Source organism: Phyllobates terribilis, unplaced genomic scaffold (genome assembly GCF_046119375.1).
Source record: "Phyllobates terribilis strain yellow unplaced genomic scaffold, ASM4611937v1 Scaffold_9__5_contigs__length_417890890, whole genome shotgun sequence".
NCBI lineage: Eukaryota > Metazoa > Chordata > Amphibia > Anura > Dendrobatidae > Phyllobates > Phyllobates terribilis.
Window position 1 is genome coordinate 132,199,868 of NW_027362769.1, and position 24,610 is coordinate 132,224,477.

General features: G+C 39.9%; 1 protein-coding gene across 1 annotated transcript in view; it reads right to left on the bottom strand.

Annotated features, from left to right (window-relative positions):
• Positions 1–24,610, bottom strand: part of LOC141161753 (sodium channel protein type 2 subunit alpha-like) — a 231,400-nt gene that overhangs the window by 11,174 nt on the left and 195,616 nt on the right. The window contains exons 19-26 of the mRNA XM_073647026.1: positions 21,465–21,619; positions 14,936–15,109; positions 13,488–13,610; positions 10,427–10,702; positions 8,516–8,569; positions 5,118–5,259; positions 3,391–3,491; positions 54–324 (exon numbers count right to left, since the gene is read on the bottom strand). Coding sequence (XP_073503127.1) covers positions 54–324; positions 3,391–3,491; positions 5,118–5,259; positions 8,516–8,569; positions 10,427–10,702; positions 13,488–13,610; positions 14,936–15,109; positions 21,465–21,619 — 1,296 coding nt within the window. The remainder of the gene's footprint in view (positions 1–53; positions 325–3,390; positions 3,492–5,117; positions 5,260–8,515; positions 8,570–10,426; positions 10,703–13,487; positions 13,611–14,935; positions 15,110–21,464; positions 21,620–24,610) is intronic.

Sequence of the window (24,610 nt, forward strand, 5' to 3'; positions counted from 1 at the left end):
TATGTCTGAAATATCTATTCAATTCAACCAATGGGACCATGCCACTGTCTTACCTACAATGGAGATTATGACCACAACCAAGTCAAATATATTCCATCCATTTGTGAAATAATATTGGCGCAAGGAAAAGAGTTTGAGAAGGAATTCACAGGTAAAGAGCACAATGAAGACCATATTAATCCAGTACAAGTTGTCGTCCATTTTTTTACTCTGGCCATCAGTTTCAATCATCATGGTTACCATGTTAAGGAATATGAGACACATGACGGTGATATCAAATATTTGGTTTGTGACTATGTCAAATACGAATCCCTGTAAAACATTCTGTGGAGATAAAATGTTGTATATCACTATCAATATGTCTATGGATGATTATCGTAATATACAATCAAACTGAGCATGCAAAGTGAGTTCTTTTTTTGGGATTAAAGGTTTTATTTTCACTACTATGATATATTGATTGATAACCTACCCTAAGAATATGTTATCAATATCAGATCGGTGAAGGTCTGACACCCGGCTCCCCCATCAGTCAGCCATTACAAGCTTCATTGGTGGCCGTAACAGTTTATCGAGGTTTTGGCTTTTATCATAAGTCATGTGACAAGGCTCGTTAGAGAGTCGATATTGACTTTTAGGATTTCTACTTCCTGTAAGTGGCACTAGAGAGCTAGTCCTTTTCCTCTCTGAAGAGACAATTTGCATATTTCCCAGAGGAGGATTATGGCTTAAAAGTCTCCTCACCTCGACATGTCACTCTCCGCAAGGAGAAACATTACCCCTTGGATCCCGGTCAGACGCCTCTCACCCAGCCAAACCCGATCTCACACTTTGCACTGACGAGGGGCAGTACCCCGAAACACAGTGTCTGCAAATTGAGATTCTGGTTTTGGCTTTAATCCTAAGTCATGTGACAAGGCTGGGTAGTGAGTCGATATTGACATTTAGGATTGCTACTTCCCATAGGTAGCACTAGAGTTCTAGCCCTCTTCCTCTCTGAAGAGACAGTTTACCGAGTGAAACACCACAGCTCCGTATACTTCAGTGGACACACGCAGGTACTGCAGATCAACTCCTATTCATTTCATCCACAGTATCTGGGAGCTCTGTTCAATGTTTATATCCAACCATTAATGAAGCCTGTAAAGGCTGTTTGGCGGGGATGCCGCGAGTCAGACCCTCACTGATTGGATATTCTAAAGAGAGGTCATCAATATCATATATGTCGAAAACCCCTTTAAGATGCCTGCCCATATAGATATTATTAGACAGAATACCTATGCACTGAAGCTTACCAGAATATATGTTCAACATTTACATCTTTGGCTAGGTTCACACTGGCGTTGGGTGTTTCATTCTTCTGTTCTGTTTCATGAACAGAAAAGCGAAAATCATTAAGGAAACATATCCATCCCAAACGTCATCGTGATTGTATTGGGGTCCATTTGACTTGTGTTGTCAGTAATTTTAAATAAAAATAATTATTTTGGTGAAAATTACAACTTGTGACAAAGCCTCCTGATGAAGCTTACGACACAAGTGCAAACCTAGCATTTGTTTGGCTATGTGCTTTGTCAGGAGCCAGGCTGCAGTGATTTTTCCCAAAAAAACAACTCAACCCAATTTAAGTTATTGGGGTTTTGTTAGGGACTTATGGAGCCTGTTGTGCAATGGATTCGGAAGTGCATCATGGTTTACTTTTTTTTTTAAGAGAAACCATGAAGCAGATGTGAACAGAACCTTAGATAACTCCCGTGGTAGCTGTGTGGTCCATTCCTTTTGTTATAGGGCATACTTGCCAACTGTCCCATAACATTTGGCTGCACTTCTGGAAGGTTTCTTCTGCTTCTTCTTTAAACTGAGACACATTAAGAAGGCAGGACATGGGGTTTGGAAGGGGTGTGACATGTAAAAGGAAGTGTGGTTATGTAAAAACCATTTCAAAAAGTTAGTAAGTATGCAATAGGGTGGAGAGACACTGTGCAGGGAGGGGTGGGGAAATGGCCACAAATCTGAAACCTGCCAAAGGTACACAAATAATAACAGTTTAGTTAACACAAGAGTGAGGAATCGGTGGAGAAAAATCCCCACCGCTGATTAGTGTCCAACAAACCACAAGGGATTCATCAATGAATTAATTAAAAAAATGACCATTAATTGTTTATGGAACTTTTCGACTCTCCATAGAAAGGGATTACGGGGAATGTGGAATTTCAATGATACCCGATTCTTCTGATAAGTCACCCCTGATGGGTCTGGCAGTGGCAGTGGCTTACTCCTCTCTCCTCATTGAAAAACACCTAAATTCCCAGCCAAACCAACATGCAAGTGTATGTCATGTGGGGAGAGATAGCTGTTAGCCAAAAAAGTACATGATTGACAGCTATCTAATGTTGAGTTTACCTGACACAATTGTGCTACATGCAAGCCGATCGGCGATCAATGAATGGCCTGCAAAGACAGCCCGACCTCAATTCTATAAGCACAGAATGAACGTTAATGTGATTGTTTTGTGCACATAGAATATCATATTATCGGCAGCTCAACGCCTTTTTACAAAGGATCATTCACTACCGATAATGATATTTTTTAAACTGGATAAAAATCAAATGATTTGCTCTATTGTTGGGTGTTTTCCGGTCTGCTCAGACAAGACTCTAGGTGGAAAAGAACACTCCTACTAATCCTACTAACGCTCTTTCCCCTATTATTGATTAGTCTATATTGGCCTTAAAAAGATTTTCCTGCTAACAAAAGTTGATTTTAATCAATAAATCTTGGAGTAATAATAATTTCCACAATCGGATGTGTTTAAATAAAATGTTCCTGTGCTGAGATAATCTTATAAATGTGCCCCTGCTGTGTACTGTGTAATGGCTGTGTCTGACCATACGGGAACATGGTCTAATCATACCACAGCTCCTGGAGAGGGGAGGAAACCACAGAGTATACAGACATTACAGCACGGGGTCACAGCTGATTCTTTTTGTAAGGTAAAACATTTCCCTGCCTGTTTTTAAAAATGTTTTATCTCACAGAAAGAATCAGGTGTGATCCCGTGCTGTAATGTCTGTATACTCTTTTACTTCCTCCCCTGCCCAGGAGATGTGGTATGATCAGACCATGTTCCTGTATGGTCAGACACAGCCATTACACAGTACACAGCAGGGGCACATTTATAAGATTATCTCAGCACAGGAACATTTTATTTAAACACATCCGATTGTGGAAATTATTATTATTCCAAGATTTATTGATTAAAATCAACTTTTGTTTGTGGGAAAACCCCTGTAAGGTGTATAGGCACTATTATAATGTAGGATGCACTACCAAAGCGTGTGAAATCATTTTATATCTACGACACAGTTTCATTGGCGTTTACAGTCTAACCTTAGGTCTTGGGATTGGTTTTTGTGGTTTCTTGGATCCAAGTTTCTTCATTGCATTGTAATACTTCTTCTGTTCCTCTGTCATAAAGATGTCTTGTCCTCCTAAGTAAAATATTATAACCAACATAAATCTAAAGTACAAATATACAGTAATTCTCCCACATTATTAAAGGTATATTTCTATTTGAGCCATTTATTACAAGCCCACTGGGTCTTTAGGCAGTAGGGATCCCACCTCGGGAATCAGCATCTTATGAGAGAAAGGGGGTCTCAAGGTTTCATTCAACTACAAGCGTTAGCTTTATACATATGCAGAATTAACTAACAGGTTATGTGTCTTACTCTCTTTATCCAAGTACTGTATATAAGAGCTTTGAAAGAGAAAATGCTGCACTGCCAGCTCACTATTAAGTCTACAGCTGGATATGTTTGATTCTGGGTTCCTGGTGGAACAAAATCCAAAGAACCATCATTCTCTTGGTCAACCACAGTAGACACAGTCCTAGAGTTTGGATCCCACCTGCCAGACATTTACAGAATCTATAGTAAATATTCTTTAAAGCATTCTATAACTGGAACCTACTCTGATTTAATCTCTATACAACTCCTCAAGTGCAACATCGGTCCTCAAAACAATATTTCGTCTCTGCTTCCATCATCTCTTCACAAGCTTTTACCACTCACCGAATCCACAAATCTTTTAACAAACTTACATGTCTTCCACAGATAGGTGATACAAGCAAAGATAGATAGATAGATACTGTAGATAATAGATAGATAGATACTGTAGATAATAGATAGATAGATCCCGTAGATAATAGATAGATACTGTATATAATAGATAGATACTGTAGATAGATAGATAGATAGATAGATAGATAGATAGATAGATAGATAGAGTTTCTATCACAATTATTCAATCCACATTGCAAATCAGGCAAAAAAATTAAGACTCAAGGGTTTTGACCACCTGCCTCCGCAGGAATCTGGTGGCAGTGGATGATTTTTTCACGTCTGGGTAGTGTAGCCAGTGATCCTATTGGTTTGATCTTGTTTCATTAACTATATCTCTAAGTACCTCTTTATATCCTTTCCCTTGCTTGCGATCTCTTCTTTAAACTTTTTGGACCACTCTCATGACAACCCAAGAATATGAGCGAACGAGAGCGGGAGATATTTTACAGCTCCAAAGTTTGGGTCCACATTGATTTCAATGGGGGTTTGGGTTCAGGTTGAAGTTTGGGTACAGTTCTGGTACCCAAACCAAATTTTGGACTAAAGTTCTGTAAAGTACTAGAACCCGATCTTCCACAGTTCCGCTCATCCCTACCCATCCAAGAACATTAACGACCTAGAGGCCATCACCATTGAGGAATAAGGTCCGATTCCTCAAGAACGCTGCCATAATCTGGTGTCTGGCTATGCATCATGTTTGCAGCAGGTAATAACAGTGAAATGTGCTCGATTAAGTACTAAAGACACTTGTAATAAAGGAGGTAAATAATTCTGAGACTGCCGTAGTCAGGAAGTGTGGCTTTTTGGGATGAATTTGGAGAAACCACTTGTTATATTAGTTTTGTTTGGATATTTAAATTGTTCTTGCTTAATTTCTTTCCTACAGAAACATTTGTAAATCTCGCTAATAAGCCTTATATACAATGGAGGTGGAATACTTTTGATTGCAGCTATAGATAGACATATAATCTCCAGCTCCATGGCAATTAATACTTATCTTCCTCTTCTGCTGATTGAAGTTATCTATGATAACACCAATGAAGAGATTCAAGGTGAAGAAGGAGCCAAATATTATGAAGACTACGAAGTATAAATACATGTAATAATTGTACTCATATTTGGGTTGCAGGTCTTTCTATGTAAAAAAAAGAGGTATAAATAATTAATATACTTCATCTAATACAGAATACAGTACACACAGCCTTGTACAGATTCATACATATGAGAAACACCAATTAATACTGCATCTGATTCAAGGGGTCACACTTATCTGGTAAAAAACAAACAAACAAACATTGATTAAAAAATGATTAAAAAACACAAGAACAAAACAAAATGTGCCTTTTACTACAACAACAATACCTTAAAAAGCTGTAAATGTACGGTATATCAAAGCACGACTAGAAATGTTGTGTGCAACCTAGATATTTGGGTCTTCTGTCAGAGCTGAACTGTGAGCCGAAGAGTTTTCTTCCCCTTCTCTCTCATGCCGTTCATGCAAACACTGAATGAGAAGCTGCAGCTGCATCCCCTTCCTCCCCCTCCTCCTTGTGTTCTATGTATTGTTTTACACTAGATGACATTTTTGGAGGTATCTAAATATTTACAGATTATATATAATCCTTCAAGAGATTTCACCATATATGAAAGTAATTTCCCTTTACAAATTAGCATGTTTCAAAACTAAACTATGCATGCTTTCCCTACTGGCTCTAGAGTTTATCCTGCTGATCTGCATTCTGTAAAACATCCCCTCTACACCAGATACTGTACAGTAAACTTAGGCTATGTTCACACGTTGTGTTTTTGATGCGTTTTTTTTCCTCAGGCAAAACCTGCTCTCTTGGCAGTAAAGAAGCAACGTCAAAACAGCAGGTTTTGCTGAGTTTTTGCCTTGTTTTTTTGCGGCGATTTTACTGCGTTTTTGTCAGTGTACATTTGTCTCTTGTGCATGCTGATAAAGTTTAGTGCATACAAAAATGTCTTGATTCAACTTCATCAGGTTTTTAGCACCAAAAACACAGCACAACCTGATACTTGTGTTTTTTGCTGTGTTTTGCGTCGTTTTTGCAAATGCTGAAAGAAGTGACATGGTGCATTTTGCAAAAATGCTGCTCGTTGACTAAATACTTCTGCGTTACAGGAACTCAGTAAAGTTGTTAGGTATGTGCTTCATAACAAGTTTGTTGACTTGTCTGCAATGATGATGAGCAGAACTATGAATTCAGCCCTTGGGCTATAAATCACACTAATCTTCTCTGCTGTCCTGTCACACACTAATCTTCACTCCTGTGCTGTCACACACTAATCTACTTCCCTGCTGTCCTGTCACACACTAATCTTCACTTCTGCACTGTTACACACTATTCTTCACTGCCAGTTCTACTGTCACACACTAATCTTCTCTGCTGTACAGTCACACACTAATCTACTTCCCTGCTGTCCTGTCACACACTAATCTTCACTTCTGCACTGTTACACACTATTCTTCACTGCCAGTTCTACTGTCACACACTAATCTTCTCTGCTGTACTGTCACACACTAATCTTCTTCCCCACTGTACTGTCACACACTAATCTTCTCTGCTGTGCTGTCACACACTAATCTTCTTCTCTGCTGTACTGTCACACACTAATCTTCTTCCCCACTGTACTGTCACACATTATTCTGTGCTGTCACACACTAATCTTCTCTGCTGTGCTGTCACACACTAATCTTCTTCCCTGCTGCACTGTCGCACACTAATCTTCTCTGCTGTACTGTTACACACTAATCTTCTTCCCTGCTGCACTGTCACACACTAATCTTCACGGCTGTGCTGTTACACACTAAAATTCCTCACTATTGTGCTGTCACACACTAATCTTCTTCACTGCTGTGCTATCAGAAACTGTCACACACAAATCTTCACTGCTATACTGTCACACACTATTCTTCACTGCCTGCTGTACTGTCACACACAAATCTTCACTGCTGTGCTGTTACACACTATTCTTTACTGCCTGCTGTACTGTCACACACTAATATTCACTGCTGTACTGTCACACACTAATCTTCTTCACTGCTGTACTGTCACACACTAATCTTCTCTGCTGTCCTGCCACACACTAATCTTCACTGCCTGCTGTGCTGTCACACACTAATCTTCACTGCCTGCTGTGCTGTCACACACTAATCTTCTCTGCCTTCTGTGCTGTCTCACACTAATCTTCTTCCCCGCTGTACTGTCACATATTATCTTCTCTGCCATGCTGTCACACACTAATCTTCTTCCCTGCTGCACTGTCACACACTAATCTTGTCTGCTGTACTGTCACATACTAATCTGCTTCACTGCTGTGCTGTCACTCACTAGTCTTCATTGCTGTGCTGTCACACACTAATCTTCTTCACTGTAGTTCTGTCACACACTAATTTTCTTCCCTGCTGCACTGTCACACACTAATCTTCACTGCTGTGCTGTTACACACTAAAATTCCTCACTACTGTGCTGTCACACACTAATCTTCTTCACTGCTGTGCTATCAGAAATGAATCCTCTTCACTGCTGTGGTGTTACACACTGTCTGCACAGTTTCTTCAGTGTTTTATGGCTTTCTTTCTCTTCTATATGGTTAAGCTGTGACGTCCTCTCACTATCCAGATTCACCCCAAAGTGGCTGCTGCATTCCCTGCTTCTGTTTTTATACAGGCTATAATAGTTTATTCTTGATTGGCAGATTTGTACCATGTGATGTGATAGCTGCAAGCCATTTTGGGGAAGCCTGCCCGGCCATGCTTGAAGCCATGTGATCTTCTCTGGCTAATGCAATCTTCTGCAATGTGTAAAATGGTGATTTTAGCTGCTTTTTATCAATTGAGTTTTGACACCAATTTTTTAGAATCTAATCGCTTTGCTCCTCTCTAGTATTTATTTACTTATAGGGAAATTACAATCATTAAAAATTAATATCTATCCAAAGGTCGGACCCCTACCGACCGTGAAAACAAAGCTCTGAATTGCCCCATTGGAATGGAGCCATGGGCCTGTGGCCATACATGCTGGTGACCTCAGTTCATTCATTCTCTATGATTCTGATGGAGATAACCAAGTGCAGGATTTCAGAGCCCCGTTCTCAGCGTCCTAGCAGTCGGACCCGCACCAATGGGAATAACACTTTAATTCTTCGCATAAATTAAATCTTTGCCCTCTAAACTCTACAGTTTTGGCAAACCAATATCATTTCTCTGACTATTATGCAATGGGCACTTACATTATATACAAGTGAATATGATTATAAAAAAGGCCACACAATGTGAGAATAACATATACCTGAGCTTTAATAGGACTAAATGAGCAAAATCAATTCACGATTTATTTGTAAAACAAACTAAAAATAATTTTACTCACGTCTCTTGCATCAACAGCTGCGTACATAATAGGCGTCCATCCTTTAAAAGTGGCCTTTAAAAAAAGCAAACATTTTAGGACTCCAAACTGATGCAAAGTTATAATATCATGTGCAACGTAGTATTAAAAAGTGAAACAGAATTTAGGAACTTCACATTAAACATTGGATGATTGTCTGTATAGTAACGTCTGTGCCCCCGCCTTTAATCCATGTGCTGTCACCGTACACTACACACTATTTTACGAATCAGATGTGTCTGCAAAGTGTCGTGCGCCACCGTGCACGTCGCCACAAATCTTACTCCAGTGAGGGACTGGAGTAAGACTTCTGGCATAAAACACACCACAGCTCATCATGAATTAGACAAACTGTGGCACCATAACCCCATAATGCTGACGAAACTGGTGTGAAAATCCCAAAAGTCACAATTTATGCATGACTTAACATTGTGAGAAATTTTACATAAATTGCTCTCAAGTTATTCTTCTGTCCTGACATTAGTGATTTGCTATAGATTGATTTTGCCAGGATTCCTGTATTGTACAGGAAGTTACGGTACTTTAAAGGTTGTTACCATCTTTATAAATATATATTGCCAGAAAGTGCATGTAAATAAAGGAATTTTGCAAGTTGCTGCATATTGAATTTTTCAGCCGTTCTTAAGATATTAACACTTTTCTTTTGTTTGCTTATTTACAGCTCGGCGCCTTGGAGACCGACCACAGCAGCTAGACAGCAGAATCTGTGCAGTGCTTACGAGCTCTTTTCTATTGAGCTTGTCAGCACATTTTTGAGGCTGGTGGTATAGCTGGAGCCTGCTGTTACCTCCTAATACCAACCAGCTCAAGCCCAGCACTTACCAGCTAGACAGCAGTGGTGGTTGGTCTCCGTGGTAGAAGAGAAGAAAAGTGCAAATTTTAATAAGTATTAAATTGCAAAAGTGCTTGTTTTGATAAGCACTATCCAACAATACCGATTTGTGAGGACGGGAATAACCCTTTGAGCATCCTTTGATTAGTCAATCACAGTACTTCCCATAAAGATGATATAAGGTCATGATAGAGGTATAGGAAGTCTTTGCGGTTGGCAAGGTCAGGGTTTTGTGGCTACAATTTTTCTGGGGTCACTAAAACGGTTGAAGTTCTGGGGTTATTGAAGCAGGCATTTTTATGGGACACTGTGACTAGAGGTCTTTGCAGGCACTGTGGTTGGGGCCACCATGGCTGACTCTTGCATAAGAAGAATGTGATAAGTTCTATTACTAGTGTTGCTAACAGCCCTCCTTTATATTCATACATTGCAGCCAGAAATGAAGTACTTTAGGAGTACTCTAAATAGGAGGCACTTGGCTTATGAATGCTGAGAAACTGGTTTAGTGCAGCTGTGAGGAGGTCCAGGTTGCTGTAATATTCTATTTATCTGGACTGCTGAACTTCACAGCCTTATTGATATTACAAGAAGCCCTCCAGATTACACAGCCGGACTGCTGTTAAAGGGGAGGCTCTAGGCTACGTTAACACATTGCTGTTCTAGGAGTCGCTCCAGAACACACAGTCAGACTGCTGTATTAGGAGTCACTCCAGACTACACAAACTGTTGCTCTAGGAGTCATTCCAGACCACATAGTTAGACTACTGTATGAAGTCTTACTCCAGACCACAGACTGCTTTATCAGGAGTCACTCCTGATCAGTTATCGGGAGCCTTATGCATTAGATTCAGATGTACAATTTGGATACTTTTTTTCACAATCTGTTCCATTTCTTTGGTCATATTATGTCCACTATTGTTCCATATATTATGTATTGTTTTTTCATCCTCATTTGTTCTATTTTTTTTGTTGTTAAAGGAAACATAAACAAATGAAACATATGAAAAAAACAAATATCAGGTGAATAATAAGCTACTTACCACTTGAAGTAAAGCTAGGTAACCTGCTCCGACATTATCAAAATTCACATTCACATTGTGCCATATAGCACTTTTGTTTCCAAGATCTTTACAATCTGACACATTATTCACTTCAAAGATTGGGAAATTTTCACCCGTCGTAGTATTAGTACAGTGATAATACTTTCCTGCAAAAAGGTTCACGCCCATTATGCTGAAAATCAACCAAAATATTAAGCAGACCAGCAGCACGTTCATGATAGATGGAATAGCCCCGACCAGCGCATTTACCACCACCTAAAATTTCAAGAAAATTAACATCAATAATTGTGTTAATTAAGCAAGAAACGGTCACAAAATCAATATATTAGACTATTTGTATTTTCACACGTACAGGCTGGAAAATCCCATAACTATGGAAATATTAGGGGGTTCTTTGAACCCATTGAGGATCAGAACAATATTGACTTTCAGAATATAAGCAATTGTTTTCTCATTTTGTAACTTTGCAGCCTGGACCTACATTTTTTATTTTTAGCTGCAGGAGAAAAGTTGTGCTTTACTTGTGCAATAGCATTTATTTTATGTCAGGGTTTTTTTTTTTTTTGAAATACTGAAACAAATCAAATCTACTACAGATGGTATCATTTTTTTTATTATTCATACAGTGGTGGCCAAAAGTATTGGCACCCCTGCAATTCTGTCAGATAATACTCAGTTTCTTCCTGAAAATGATTGCAATCACAAATTCTTTGGTCTTATTATCTTCATTTAATTTGCTTGCAAGGAAAAAACACAAAAGAGAATGAAGCAAAAATCAAATCATTGATCATTTCACACAAAACTCCAAAAATGGGCCAGACAAAAGTATTGGCACCCTCAGCCTAATACTTGGTTGCACAACCTTTAGCCAAAATAACTGCGAACAACCGCTTCCGATAACCATCAATGAGTTTCTTACAATGCTCTGCTGGAATTGTAGACCATTCTTCTTTGGCAAACTGCTCCAGGTCCCTGATATTTGAAGGGTGCCTTCTCCAAACAGCCATTTTGAGATCTCTCCACAGGTGTTCTATGGGATTCAGGTCGGGACTCATTGCTGGCCACCTTAGAAGTCTCCAGTGCTTTCTCTCAAACCATTTTATAGTGCTTTTGGAAGTGTGTTTTGGGTCATTGTCCTGCTGGAAGACCCATGACCTCTGAGGGAGACCCAGCTTTCTCACACTGGGCCCTACATTATGCTGCAAAATTTGTTGGTAGTCTTCAGACTTCATAATGCCATGCACACGGTCAAGCAGTCCAGTGCCAGAGGCAGCAAAGCAACCCCAAAACATCAGGGAAACTCCGCCATGTTTGACTGTAGGGACCTTTTTATTTTTTTGAATGCCTCTTTTTTTTTCCTGAACACTCTATGTTGATGCTTTTTCCCAAAAAGCTCTACTTTTGTCTCATCTGACCAGAGAACATTCTTCCAAAACGTTTTAGGCTTTCTCAGGTAAGTTTTGGCAAACTCCAGCCTGGCTTTTTTATGTCTCGGGGTAAGAAGTGGGGTCTTCCTGGGTATCCTACCATACAGTCCCTTTTCATTCAGACGTCGACGGATAGTACGGGTTGACACTGTTGTACCCTCGGACTGCAGGGCAGCTTGAACTTGTTTGGATGTTAGTCGAGGTTCTTTATCCACCATCCGCACAATCTTGTGTTGAAATCTCTCGTCAATTTTTCTTTTCCGTCCACATCTAGGGAGGTTAGCCACAGTGCCATGGGCTTTAAACTTCTTGATGACACTGCGCACGGAAGACACAGGAACATTCAGGTCTTTGGAGATGGACTTGTAGCCTTGAGATTGCTCATGCTTCCTCACAATTTGGTTTCTCAAGTCCTCAGACAGTTCTTTGGTCTTCTTTCTTTTCTCCATGCTCAATGTGGTACACACAAGGACACAGGACAGAGGTTGAGTCAACTTTAATCCATGTTAACTGGCTGCCAACACCTGTTAGGTGCCACAGGTAAGTTACAGGTGCTGTTAATTACACGAATTAGCGAAGCATCACATGATTTTTCAAACAGTGCCAATACTTTTGTCCACCCCCTTTTTTAGGTTTGGTGTGGAATTATATCCAGTTTGGCTTTAGGACAATTCTTTTTGTGTTTTTGTTCTTAAAGCTCATCAAGAGAATGCCAAGAGTGTGCAAAGCAGTCATCAAAGTAAAAGGTGGCTACTTTGAAGAACCTAGAATATAAGACATATTTTCAGTTGTTTCACACTTTTTTGTTACGTATATAATTCCACATGTGTTAATTCATAGTTTTGATGCCTTCAGTGTGAATGTACAATTTTCATAGTCATGAAAATACAGAAAAATCTTTAAATGAGAAGGTGTGTCCAAACTTTTGGTCTGTACTGTACAACCAATGTCATTAAGAATTATGTTCAGCGTAAAAAGAACAAGGAGTCCTGGAAGTGATGATCCGACCCCCACATCATCCAGTCTGTCTGGGATTACATGAAGAGACAGAAGGTTTTACACAATTGACATCCACAGAAGATTTGTGGTCAGTTCTCCGAGATGTTTGAAACAATCTTTCTGCTGAGTTCCTTCTAAAGCTGTATAGAAGAATTGATGCTTTGATGCTGTTTTGAAGGCAAAGGGAAGTCACAGCTAATATGGATTTTATTTAGATTTATCTTTTGTTCATTCATTTTGAATTTTATTTGCTAAAAATAAACTATTAACATTTCTATTTTTTAAAGTATTCTTACTTTGCACCATTTTTTCCACACCTGCGTAAAATTTTGCACAGTACTGTATAATTAGTTATGGTTACACTGGATATTCTCTTAGTATATATGGAAGTAACATAGGAGAACCTATTACAATAGCAGATATATCACTCAAGCTGCTTCCCCCAGTGGTGCCATTTGATCATAGAGGAGTTTACCCATTGGGCTTCATCAAGTACAACTGATTTTTGGTGGGCTTATTATATAGCAAGGACATGACACCATTAAAAAACATGTTATAAAATGGCCTTGTTATGCAAACTAATTTAATTCATTTACTTTAGGATGTAAACTTACCCTCATTCCTTCAAAGCGTGACAATGCCCTCAGGGGTCTCAAAGCCCTTAATGTTCTTAGTGATTTAATCGGCCCTAATTCTGAGAATCCCATTAAACTGGCTATAAGGCTAACCAAAGATATCTGTTGAAGAGAGATATAACAGTGGTAAGTTTAAGGTATGATATAATGGTACGTTTTGCTAATATTTTTAAGTAGGAGCAGCAAACAGCGTAATAGGATAAGTGGCTAGTGTTCGAGGGTTAATTGACACAGGGGAACCAAAGGGGGAATGTGAATCCAATAGCGGAGCCCAACATGAAGTCGTAAATGTAATCATATTCCACCTTATTTGCATTATTTCTATGTTTAAGTGCTCATCAGATTGATCAGTGGAAACCAAGAAGGTCTTCATTAGCCATTAGATCTCAAAATATCTGTATAACTAGAGGTCCCCATCCAAATGAGATGGCTATCGTCTGAATGAAACGTTGTATGAATATTAATCCAACAGCCATCTTGGCTAACTGTCCCATAGAGGCCAAGTTCTTCTGTATTCTCTATTAGAAAGCTATTGGCTAACATGTTGTCTGGTGGCTTGTCTCCAGGAGAACAATACGATTGGCAGTCTGAAATAAGACATCCTCGATCGTGAACTCCCCCGACAATCCATCAACCAACGCTGAAGGCTGCAGATCACAAGAACATGTGGTCACACATATGTGCTCCCCATTTTCTCAGATGAGCCAATCTTATCGATACTCTCTGTGTTGGTGGTGAAGGTTTTGTTGGGATTGTCAGTTATTTGTACATTGCATGACAGTACAACAATACAACCGCAAGCCATTAACTGTATCATACAGGGTATTACCCTGTCTCTAAGCTTGATATAACTTATGATATTGCATCTTATTAGATATTCTAATATATAGCTATATTCTAAAACATTACTAAGAAACCAATTATCACAGTACAGATATTTCATTCACATGGTGAGCTATTTGGACTCATCTTAATCGAATTCATTATGCTGTAAGTTACAAAATCGTTTTATGCAAAGAGCTGTTGTTTGATATTCAAATCTTCACAAAGAGTCAAAGCTTGGAAAAAATAGGAATATTCTAAAAAAAATTTTTGTTTTTTTTAGAATAAAAAAAATAAATGTTTTTATGAAAGATGTTGGCGAAGATTTACTACTCAAGTTGTGCTAAAAAAACGGAGTGCATAGTAAGTACCAAATTTATAATGTAATTTAGAATTTTTTCCACCTAATCTAAAGGTTTGGAAAAGTATTTTGAAACATTAATGTGGCAAGGAAAAGCCCCAAATGCTTTTCTATAATATACTGTTGGATATGTAAAACAGTCATGAAGGTCATGAGAAAGAGAACTGTTATATAGGATTATGCTTCATTATCATTACATTTTAAGAAGATATCAGAGCCATACAGAATATAACTGAAACCTTACGTCTACTATTACAAAATCCAGGCAGCACCAGGCATTAGTGAAATATGTTGCAAATCCATATGCCACCCATTTCAGAAGCATTTCAGAGATAAAGATGTAAGTGAAGAGCTTGTCAGCATATTCCAGTACTGATTTGATTGTTTTACGATTGTCTATGTAAATATCTTCAAATGCCTGTAAATACAATTAGCAAAGTATATGAGAATATAAAATGACTATGTACTTAAAGAAGCAAAATATAACAAAATGCAAAAAAAAAAACAAATATATACAGTGGTGTGAAAAAGCGTTTGCCCCCTTCCTTATTTCTTAATCTTTTGCATGTTTGTCACACTTAAATGTTTCAGATCACAAAACAAATGTAAATATTAGACAAAGATATCACAAGTTTTTAAATGAAGGTCTTTATTATTAAGGGAAAAAGAAATCCAAGCCTACAGGGCCCTGTGTTAAAAAGTGATTGCTCCCTCCACCCCTTAATACATACGTTTGGAAAGCTGAGTTCAATTTCCCTAGCCACACACTGGCCTGATTACTGCCACACCTGTTCTCAATCAAGAAATCACTTAAATAGGACCTGCCTGACAAAGTGAAGTAGACTAAAAGATCCTTAAAAGTTAGACATCATGCTGCGATCCAAAGAAATTCAGGAACAAATGAGAAACAAAGTAATTGAGATCTTTCAGTCTGGAAAAGGTTATAAAGCCATTTCTAAAGCTTTGGGACTCCAGTGAACCACAGTGAGAGCCATTATCCACAAATGATGAAAACATGGAACAGTGGTGAACCTTCCCAGGAGTGGCCGGCCGACCAAAATTACCCGAAGAGCGCAGTGACGACTCATCTAAGAGGTAGCAAAAGACTTCACAACAACATCCAAATAACTGCAGGCCACACTTGTCTAAGTTAAGGTCAGTGTTCATGACTCCACCATAAGAAAGAGACTGGGCAAAAATGGCTTGCATGGCAGAGCTCCAAGATGAAAACCACTGTGTTGAGTAAAAAGAACATAAAGGCTCATCTCAGTTTTGCCAAAAAACATCTTGATGATTGCCAAGACTTTTGAGAGAATACTCTGTGGACTGACAAGACAAAAGTTGAACTTTTTAAAAGGTGTCCCATTACATCTGGCTTGGAAGTAACACAGCATTTCAGAAAAGGAACATCCTACCAATAGTAAAATATGGTGGTGGTAGTGTGATGGTCTGGGGCTGTTTTGCTGCTTCAGGACCTGGAAGACTTGCTGTGATAAATGGAACCATGAATTTTGCTGTCTACTGAAAAATCCTGAAGGAGAATGTCCGGCCATCTCTTCCTGACCACAAGCTGAAGCACACTTGGGTTATGCCGCAGGACAATGATCCAAAACACACCAGCAAGTCCACCTCTGAATGGCTTAACTATGGAATGGCTTAACATTACTTCTGTCTGGTTGTTGTGATCCCATTTTCCTGGTGATTTCAGTAAACCGGAAGCAAATGGTTGTCAGCTATAAGGGCGAAAATTTTGTTTGACATTGTTTTATCCCTTTATGTGTTAGTTTTCAACATTTGCTGGGTCAAATGTTTTGCATATTTTGTCATGCCTAGTCGAATTTTGTCTATATTTTTTTTTGTGTGTGCGTTTTTAGGTTAAAACATGGCAAAGACAAAGCCAAATTTATCACCAGATGTCAGGAAGCTTATTATTCTGAGAGTGAAGTCAGGCAAAAGCCACAAAGTGGTAGCTATGAAATTCACCTGTTCTCAGAGTCAAGTGTCAAAAATATTAAATATGCAAATAGCCTCTTCAGATAAAAAGAGGACTTGAACTCTATAGCGCCACCTATTGGAAGCAGCAATCCTACAAGTCACAGTCAACCCTTTATCGAGTCATGCAGTATGACTTAGGATAATAGCCAAATCAGAATCTCAATTTGCAGACACGGTGTTTCGGGCTGTTGGTCCTCGTCAGTGCAAAGTATGAGAACTGATTTTGCTAGGTGAGAGGCTCTCTGGACTGAGGGGTAATGTTTCTCCTTGTGGAGAGTGACACACCGGCTCTGGCATGCCAACGTAAGGAGGCTTATTCGCTATATACTGTATATGTATATATATATATATATATATATATATATATATATATATATATACATATACACACACAAATATTGAAGAAAGATAAAGAAGGTTATGGAACAGCTGACAAACCTAGAAGTGGACGACCACAGAAAACTTCCTCCAGAGTTGATCACATTATTAAGAAAAAGTCAGTATCTGATGTTCATAGAAGTGCTGGACAGATTTCACATGAAATGAACGAAGAATGTGGGGTCAAAGTGGGTCGCCAAACTGTGGTGTGACGGCTAAGAGCAGTAGGGTTGAATGCACGAGTTCCAGTCAAGAAACCTTCAATCTCTGTAAAGAACTGGAAGGTCCGACTTGAGTTTGCCAAAGAACACAGCTAATGGAAAGAGACAGATTGGGGTAAGGTGTTGTGGTCAGATGAATCCAAGTTCAATCTGTTTGGTAGTGATGGCAGCACTATATATAGCGCCCAGTTAGAAAATGTAATGATGTAAGGTACCAAACACCTACAGTGAAGCATGGTGGTGGCAATGTCATGGTTTGGGGCTGCTTTTCTACATCTGCCATTGGTCCTCTGCATAGAATTGATGCAAATATGAATGCTACCATGTACAAGGATATACTGGAGAATGCAATGCAGCCACATGGTAAAACCAAAGTAGGTGTCACAAAGTATTAAATGATTCGTGACGGCCCTGTCATTTTTGCTGTTTAAATGCTGTTTTTTCCCTTTGGGCATTCTGGGGTTAATGTCAGTCTTTTTGGCCAAGCTTTATGTGTTGATTGTTCAGCTGGTGTGGGTGGGACCTCTTGCTCCACCTTATAAATAGTCTCATGCCCCTTCAGCTGATGTTGGTGTTCAGTTCATTCTACCTAACCTGGAGTGAGGAGAAGGGAGTCTGTTGTCTCTTGAAGTTGGAGGTTTATCTTGGGATTGCTGCTTGCTGTTTGACTGAGTGTTTTCCTATCCTCTATCCTATTTAATTTTCCTACCTACTCTTTCCCAGTGTTTTCCTTTGTGGCTGCGAGTGTATTTTTGGGTGAGCTTGCTATTTCTGTTTACCCTGTCTGTTTTCCCTGTCTAGTTGCAGTATCATTCTATTTGTAGTGCCTCCTCCCTGGTGGAGAGGGGGTCACTGGCAGGGTCTGCGCAGGAGATTGGGAGGCGCTGGCGGCTCAGGCCTCCTCACCATCAGAGGTACCCCTGAGATAAGGGAGAATCAGGGCCCCCCTAGTGTGGCAGGGACAGGTCTGGGTCCCAACTCGCAGCCATTTCCTGTTTTTGCCATTTATGGCGTGACAGAAACACCAACCGTCACCGAATTTTTTTGAGTTCCTATGGCTCAGGCTCAAGCATTTGCTCACCTGCTCCAGCTCCTCAAGGAAGAGGTATCTGAATTAAGATCTCAGGTGGTGCAACAGCTTCAGCTAATTTCTGGGTATTGGGTCATGACTCATGCCCAGGCTCAACCTGAACCCAAGATCTCCCTCCACGATAAGTTCCGTGGGGGGAGGGTTACATTTTTGGTGTTCAGGGAAGCCTGTAAATTGTATTTCAGGCTTCACCCTCATTCCTCTGGGAGTGAGGAAATACAAGTGAGGATTGTGGTCTCACTTCTGGGGGGAACCCCAGTCGTGGGCCTTCTCTCTGTCGACCGACTCTCCATCTCTATGGTCGGTGGATGAGTTTTTTGCGGCTTTGGCCTTAGTTTATGGTGACCCTGATGGTGTCTCCCTGGCTGAGTCTAAACTCCGGAAGATCAGGCAAGGCTCGTGGCCGGCTGAGGAGTATTGCTCGGAGTTCTGGAGATGGACCACTAACACCCAATGGAATGACCCTGCACCTAGGAGTCAGTTTATTCAGGGTCTGTCAGGTAGGCTGCAGGATTCTCTGGCCCAGTACGCCGCTCCAGGGTCGTTGGAGGCCGCCATGGCCCTTGCTATAAGGTGGATAAACGTCTCAGGGAGAGACTAAGACCCACATTGCCCTCTGTTGTTGACCCTAAGAAGGAGGACCCACAGGTATCGCCTGAGGAACCCATGCAGTTAGGAGGGCATCCGTTCAAACTAGGATGCCTGCGGTTCTCCAGGGGAAGGAGGCTTGTTTTTTCTGTGGTCACACGAACCATTATATTAACGTCTGTCCGGCTCGTGCCAAATCAGCTACTTCATTGCAGAAGCCGCACTCCACTGGTCATTTGGAGGGAGACGATCAGGGCGTATACATTTCCTCCATTAACCGGTTGGCGTTTTCTATTCCAGGAGAGATTGTTGTTGGAGGGAAGACGGAGACCATCCGGGTCTTTGTGGACAGTGGAGCTGAAGTCAATTTGGTGGAATCTCACTTTGCTCTGACTATGGGTCTAACATCTAAGGCTCTGGCGAGTCCAATTCCAGTCTTTGCCATTGACTCTGCTCCTCTCAGCCAGAAAAGTCTGACTCATGTGATTCATGGTGTGAACTTACGCATGGGTTGTGAACATAGTGAGTCCATGTCGTGCTATGTGTTTGAGGGTCTGCCTGCGCCCATTGTTTTGAGTTTTGCCTGGCTGAAAAAACACAACCCAGTCATTGATTGGCGGTCCAGTAGTGTAGTCAGTTGGGGCAATTTTTGTGGAAAAAACTGCCGGGCTACCACTATTTCTGCTGCCCTGAGGAATCCTACCCGTTCTCTGGTGAGGGTGGCAAAGGTGCAATCAGAGAATAGTGGGGAGTCTTTTCCCATACCCCTGGTTTACGGTAGACTGCGAGGCCCCCCTAGGAGGTGTGACCAGGTGGGGGTGGGAGTTGCCACAAGTCATCCAGTGGGTAAGCGTTCCCAGATAAAAGGAAACTCCTCCTTTTTCGGTCCTTCAAGGGGAGATCCATCTACTCCCAGTCGTGTGTGTGGTAACAAACGTACAGGTCTGGACCTGTGTGTGAATGATCACATATGGGTGTCCACTAGGGATATCAAGTGGAGGTATTCATCAGGGTCTCAAGGCTCTCTGGAGATTGGTCCATATAGGATTTCGGCCATACTCAGCCCTACGACCTTTCAGGTGGAGTTACCCTCGGTGATCCCATGCCATAATGTTTTCCACAGGTCATTGCTTAGGTGATTAGTTGTGACTTCGGAGCCTGGGACTTTTCCACCTTCATTAGTGTATGATGACTTTGGGGACCAAAGTGTTTGCTGAAGTGACCTCTGGCATTCGAAGTGTCACTTCTGCATGTCATTTGCCTGATAAATCCAGTGTTGAGTGTCCTGGGGCCACTCGTATAAAAGGGGGTACTGTCACGAATTATTAAATGATTTGCAAATGGAATGGAGCAAGATCCCTTAAGATGTCTTGAATACCCGAGTGGCTTAATTGCCCCGTCGGTGTAGTGCAATAATTAAAGCAAGAGGTTATGCTACAAAATACTAAGTTATGGCATTATAAAACAATGAATTACTCTCTATGTTGTGATCAATAAATAATATATGCAAAACTTTTGACAGTCAGTTTTCTTTAATTAAATGGCAATTCCTATATTCAAAAGCATTTTGGTTCAAATTAAGGTCTTGAATGATTAAAGAAGTAATCACACTTTAAAAATAAATGCAAAACTTTTGGTCAACAACACTGTATATATATATATATATTAATAAATAAAAGCATGAAATTGAAAGAAGTATCATGCCAGGAACTGAAATAAACAGTCCATGAATGAAAGATACCAATAAGTATAACTGAAAGATCACTCTGTTTTCCCAAACATGTCCGTTTTAGTAAATACTTTAGTAAAAATGATGGGAGCATCTTTGCTTAGAGCTTTGCATTGTATCATTCCACTAATATTGCCCAAAGAAATGTTCTCATTCACCTCATGGAGAATTTAAAGAGAACCTATCAAGTTGGATAACACTGTTAACCTGCAGATATGGGGTTAATCTGCAGGTTAATAGCATTGGGAAGGTGTGCAACAAACATAGGACTTTGACATATCAAAACTTGACAGTAGATCTGTCAATTACTCCATAATTTCGCCACTTTCCACTGAGACAATACACTTGAGACTTGTGCAGAAGAGGTATGTTTTTCTCTCTGAATGCACAGATGTTCCCTTATTCATAATCTATGTAAGGAGGACTTTGTGTTTCTGTAATATAGACCCTAAAATATGACTATTTTATGACAAATTGAGAAAAAAAGCATATTTTGTAATCTATATGGAAAATGCAAGAAATACTTTATTTTTGTATTTACTATGCATATTATATTATTATTGTAACATTATAGCAAAAAACAAAAAAAAGAATAATTTCAAAATAAATTATAAAAATCATTTGCAAAAACAAGGTCACGTAGAAAAAAAAACCCCAAAACATTGGCTTTAAACTTTTCATTCTGGAATTTAAGAAGCCACGCTACAGAAAAAAAAATAATGAAATAAGCATGATTATTCTTTCTGTCTGAAATGAGAACTGTTGTGCTCACCAGGGCACCGCTGCTAAGTAGGATCATGAGGATTATAAATGATTCAAACCAGCTGTGTTCAACAATAAGGTAGCAGGTTTTTCTGAGATTCCACCACATTTTTCCTCTTCCCTCCTCAATGTTTATTTTGCAGCATGGAAATGTTCTCACACAGCCTTAAAAGAAATAATTAGAGAGCAAATAATACTAAAATGGTCACTGTCATTTCAACAGTTTTGTATAAAATAATAATACAAACAGATATATAAAACTTTGTAAGATATTTAATTACAGAATACATCTTCCTCCGCTCAAGACAAGATAGATTACCTGATCACAACTGCCTATTAAAGTCTATGCAGAGGGGAAATGAAAGGATGAGCAGAGAGAGGGAGAAAGAGAGGTGATGCTGTTGCTTTCTAGTAAGTGTTTTATCTCACTCCAGTGCTGGATTCACAACTACACTGCTCAGTACTGCTGTATATTGTCCTCCATGCTGCTGCGACTTCTGGAGGTGTGCTAAATAAAAAAAAGAAGAGCGGGTATCCCTGATGTCTCTGTGCAGTGTATATGAGACACTTTATAGAAGCTAGTCACCACCCACAAGCTCAGAGACAACTGATGAGTAGAAACAGAGCCTCCAGAGGTGAAAACTGCTAAATGATGCAGAATAAATGTCTTAAAACAGACAGAAATAGTATAATTTTTCTCATGCACGTGACAGCTTATTTTTAAAAATCACTTTAAACTACACATACACGTTAAATGGGATTCATGCCTTACTTGTAGTCTGCTTTGTGCAAGGGCACACGTAGTGGCCACCGATCAATTGAAAGGAGCAATTCTTTGTATAGCTGGAGGTTCTCTTTAAAATACAGCAATTAATGGGAACACAACACCAGGTTTTAACCCTATAAATAATTTTTACCATGCTATATCATATCTAAATACAGTACTTTATGTCTACTGGCTCCCAAAGCACTGTATACATAAAAAAAATACTTATAAGAAATCCTGTACAGTATGTTATTTACCCCAGAAGTATCTGCTGGACATATCCAGGATTCTGTAGCCAGCCCATTGATATATCATTGATTGACATGAATGATACTTCTATGTCATCCTCAGGCTGCTTTAAATCTAGTCAAAATGAAAATTCATCTTCTGGGCACAGCAGTGAAATAACAAAGTGCATGCATGAGTTCACTGCTGTGGAGTGGCCTGTGGGTGATAGTAATCAATGATACATGAGCTGGCTTAATGGGACACTTGGCAAAACTGCATACACCCAGCATACACTTCAGGGCTAATTAACACATGATGCAGGAGTTTTTACAACTTCCTTTTCAGAAGCAAGTGGTGCCAAAAGTTTGCACACATGTTGCAGTTTTGTCGCGTTTTTTTCCTGGGTGAATTTGTCACAAAACCTGAAGGATTTCCTAGTACCAGCAAAGTTAATGAGATTCCTGAAGTCTTATACACATGTTGCTTATTTTGTCCTTGCAGATCTGCAGCAGCATGTCAATAAGCTCAGCATTTTTGCTACAGATTTCACCCATACTAATGAGTGGGTGAGAAAAACGCATCAAAAACACGTTAAAAAAATGCATCAAAAACGCATAAAGAATGCATGTATTTAATGCTGCGCTTCTCCTGCCAACACATCAGTATTTGAGGCAGATTTTTCTGCCGCTAATAGTGAACCTGTGCACATACCCTAAAGACATTTCAATGTAGCACAGTATGAGGAATGGTTTCTAGGGGTAAAACCTGATGAAAGATTCTGTTTAAAGCCATTTTCTAGGATTTAGATTTTAATGTGAATCCTCTCCTAAGCTGAAGCATACATTTATATGGGTAGGTAGGATCCTGCTGTGATTAACTTTATTTTTTAATTATATATGGAAATGGCTACTCTTAGTTTGCACATGTACACACCTGTTTTCTCTTTGGAAGTGACAGTCAGTCTTTTGTTATTTGGTTTTAATCACAGCAGGATCCTACCTACCCATATACAGTGGGGAAAATAAGTATTTGATACACTGCCAATTTTGTATGTTTTCCAACCAACAAAGAATGGAGAGATCTGTAATTTTTATCGTAGGTACACGTCAACTGTGAAAGACAGAATCTAAAAAGAAAAACCAGAAAATCATATTTTATGATTTTTAAATAATTAAATTGAATTTTATTGCATGATCTAAGTATTTGATCACCTACCAACCAGCTAGAATTCTGACTCTCACAGACCTGTTAGTTTTTCCTTAAGAAGTCCTCCTACTCTGCACTCATTACCTGAATTAATTGCACCTGTTTGAACTCATTACCCGTACAAAAGACACCTGTCCACACACTCAATCAATCACACTGCAACCAAGAACAAAGAGCTGTTTAAGGACACCATAATTGTAGACCAGCACAAGGCTGGGATGGGCTACAGGACAATAGGCAAGCAGCTTGGTGAGAAGGCAACCACTGTTGCCACTATTATTAGACAATGGAAGAAACACAAGATGACTGTTAATCTTCCTCGGTCAGGGGCTCCATGCAAGATTTATTCTCATGGGGTAAGGATGATTCTGAGAAAGGTCAGGAATTAGTCCAGAACTACACAGGAGGACATGGACAATGACCTGAAGAAAGCTAGCACCAAAGATTCAAACATTACAGTTATCAACACACTACGCCGTCATGGATTAAAATCCAGCAGGGCACCTAAGGTCCCCCTGCTCACACCAGCACATGTCCAGGCCCATTTGAAGTTCACCAATGACCATCTGGATGATCCAGAGGAGGCATGGGAGAAGGTCATGTGGTCAGATGAGACCAAAATAGAACTTTGTGGTATCAACTCCACTCGCTGTCTTTGGAGGAAGAAGAGGGATGAGTACAACCCCAAGAACACTGTCCCAACCGTGAAGCATGGTGGGGGAAACATCATACTCTGGGGGTGATTTTCTACAAACGGGACAGGACAACTGCACCGTATTGAAGGGAGGATGGATGGGGTCATGTATAATAAGAGCCTAAAGCTACCAACCATAAAGTAGTATAGTATGGGGTCATGTATAACCAGATTTTGGCCAACAACCTCCTTCCATCAGTAAGAGCATTGAAGATTGGTTGTGACTGGGTCTTCCAGAATGACAATGACCCGAAACACACAG